The sequence below is a fragment of the Myotis davidii genome, unplaced genomic scaffold, assembly GCF_000327345.1.
Source record: "Myotis davidii unplaced genomic scaffold, ASM32734v1 scaffold1465, whole genome shotgun sequence".
NCBI classification, from domain to species: Eukaryota; Metazoa; Chordata; class Mammalia; order Chiroptera; family Vespertilionidae; genus Myotis; species Myotis davidii.
This window is the reverse complement of record NW_006295980.1, coordinates 281,154-283,461: the sequence shown is the minus strand read 5'-3', so window position 1 is coordinate 283,461 and position 2,308 is coordinate 281,154. Positions and strand designations below refer to the sequence as shown.

The 2,308-nt window shown below is 45.1% G+C and overlaps 1 protein-coding gene across 1 annotated transcript in view; it reads left to right on the top strand.

Moving 5' to 3' along the window:
• Window positions 1-1,940: 1,940 nt before the first annotated feature.
• The window catches only part of LOC102774019 (small integral membrane protein 10-like protein 2A), an 8,680-nt gene continuing 8,312 nt past the window's right edge, over window positions 1,941-2,308 (top strand). Inside the window, exon 1 of the mRNA XM_006770918.2 lies at window positions 1,941-2,305. Coding sequence (XP_006770981.1) covers window positions 2,108-2,305 — 198 coding nt within the window. The 5' untranslated portion in view covers window positions 1,941-2,107. The remainder of the gene's footprint in view (window positions 2,306-2,308) is intronic.

The window sequence follows — 2,308 nt, the reverse complement described above, 5'->3', positions numbered from 1 at the left end:
GACACTGTCTGGCAGCAGGCAGAACTCTGAACTTGAGGTCGGCTTTCCCTCAGAGGTGCTTGCAGCAATTAAATTACCGGACACAGACATGTAGATATGCACTTTACTTCCGCACCTCCTCTGGCTCTCAGTGTGCTTTTCTTTCCTTCTAGTTGTAGAATTTCCACTCAGCCAGCCTTCCTGTAGTTCTGGGTGATGTCCGTTTTGTCTTTTCATTGTATTTTGAAGTTGTTGTGGGAGGCAGGAATTTCCCGGTAATTACCAATGCCGCCATCTTAGTTTCTCCCCAAAGGAGTTCTTATGTGGTGATGAAATATTTTTGTATTTTGATTGTAGGGGTGATTACAAATCCTGACATGAGAAAAAATTGCTAGAGCAATACATATGCACACACACAAATTAATGCAGGCTAGAAAAAATGGTGAATGCTGAATTAAGCTGTGGTCTAGTTAACAGTAATGTACCAAAGTCAATTTCCAAGTTTTGATACTATACTGCATATATGAAAAATGTTACCATTGGGTAAGCTAGGTGAAAAGCACAAGGTCTTTTTTGTATTATTTTTGCGATGTCCCGTTCCTAATTGTTTCAAAATCAAATGTTAAAAATAAATGAGATGAGAGATTGCAAGGAGAGATTGTAAAAATGTTTGGAGAAAACAGGCACTGCAAATGAATTAAGCTGGATCCAGTATAGAACAAAGGGTTCCTATATGGCTCAAGTCTATATTTCTGTGGCCCCTTTTTCAAATAATTAATATTTTCATTGAATTACACAAGTAATACTTATATACATGTAGATATGCATAGATATACACAGTAAAAAGTGTTATGTTATCCTTCCTACTGTCTTAACCAGAGTTAAACAATGTTGACTAATTTGATATATCTGCCCTGGTATTTTTTATGCACTCATACCCATGCATAGTTATGTTATTGATAAAATCATGATAACATGATGACACACAATAATCTAGTGTCTCTGAAACTTGTTGTTTTTCCTTGACCATGTAGGTATGACAATTGCTTAATCAGTGTACATGAATCTGCTGAGTTCTGTAAACAGTTATACAGATGCCATAGGGATGTTCACTTGCAACAGTGAACAGACATTTTGAGAGGGCCTTAATACTCAGGCCAGCCCTCCTCTTGAAAACTTGGATGAGTTCTTCCTAAATCCACTTCCTGCAGATAAATTTTTAAAAGTCATAACTATAATGAAGCGCGATCATTTCAATAGTCGTGAAAACATGGTCGAGTTTGGGTTGGATTTGGTTTAGAATAAAGATGAGATGAAACTATGAAAGGGCTTTTAAGCCCACTAGCAAGAAAAAGTCATGAAAAGGGCAAATGAAAATCTGAGAAGACCTGCAATATCCAGGGCAAAAACAGACTAACAGGAATCCTTAGAAATCACTATGGAGTGAAAGGTAAGAGCAACGGGGCAATTCATGAATAAAGAAAAACGCACATGACCAGCAAATGTACCAGAAAGGATATTTTCTGGGTTTGTTGGAACGCCAAAGTGCATTGGTACTAGAGAAATATTAATTATACAAAGGAATGATGGGTTGGGTGGCCAGATTTTCTGTGGAGACAGTGAATGGTGGGCCTTCAGTAAGGACTCAATATACCAGTCCAGAAATTCTGCCCTCCACTCTACTCTAGGGCTTTCCACAAAAGTAATCCCTGGGGAGCACCGCTTTCTAATTAGCTCAAGCCCTCGGGCTCTGCTCTGAAAAGCCTGGGCTTGCCAACTGGGCCATGTCCTGGGGAGGCCTTGCCAACAGGGCCAGTGCCATTGGTCCGGGCTATATTCCCTGCAGAGGCTCTGTCTGAGGCTGCAGGCTCCAAAGGCAGTTAAAAATGGGGGCGAGGCTAAGCTGGTGGCCACACCTCAGGGAGCCGGCGAAGAGGCGGGGCTACCTGTGGGCCTCAGAGGAGGGACAGGAGCTGCTGCAGCTTTCTCTGGAAAGGAGCTAGGGAGGAGACCAAGTGCGGAGCCGGGCAGGAGGGCTTCCAGGGCTGGCGGGTCGCTCCAGACCTCCTGAACAACTGCCCTTGGCTCCTGCTTCTGCTGGTCAGCGAGGCCTGAGCCTGCCCGGCCCATGGCGGTGTCAGCGGCTCTGTCGGTGGCGGCGGCGGCAGCGGCCCTATCTGGTCTGGCGGTGCGACTGTCGCGCTTGGCCATAGCCCCCGGCTCCTATGGCGCCTTCTGCAAGGGGCTCACGCGCACGCTGCTCACCTTCTTTGACCTGGCCTGGCGGCTGCGCATGAACTTCCCCTACTTCTACATCGTGGCCTCCGTG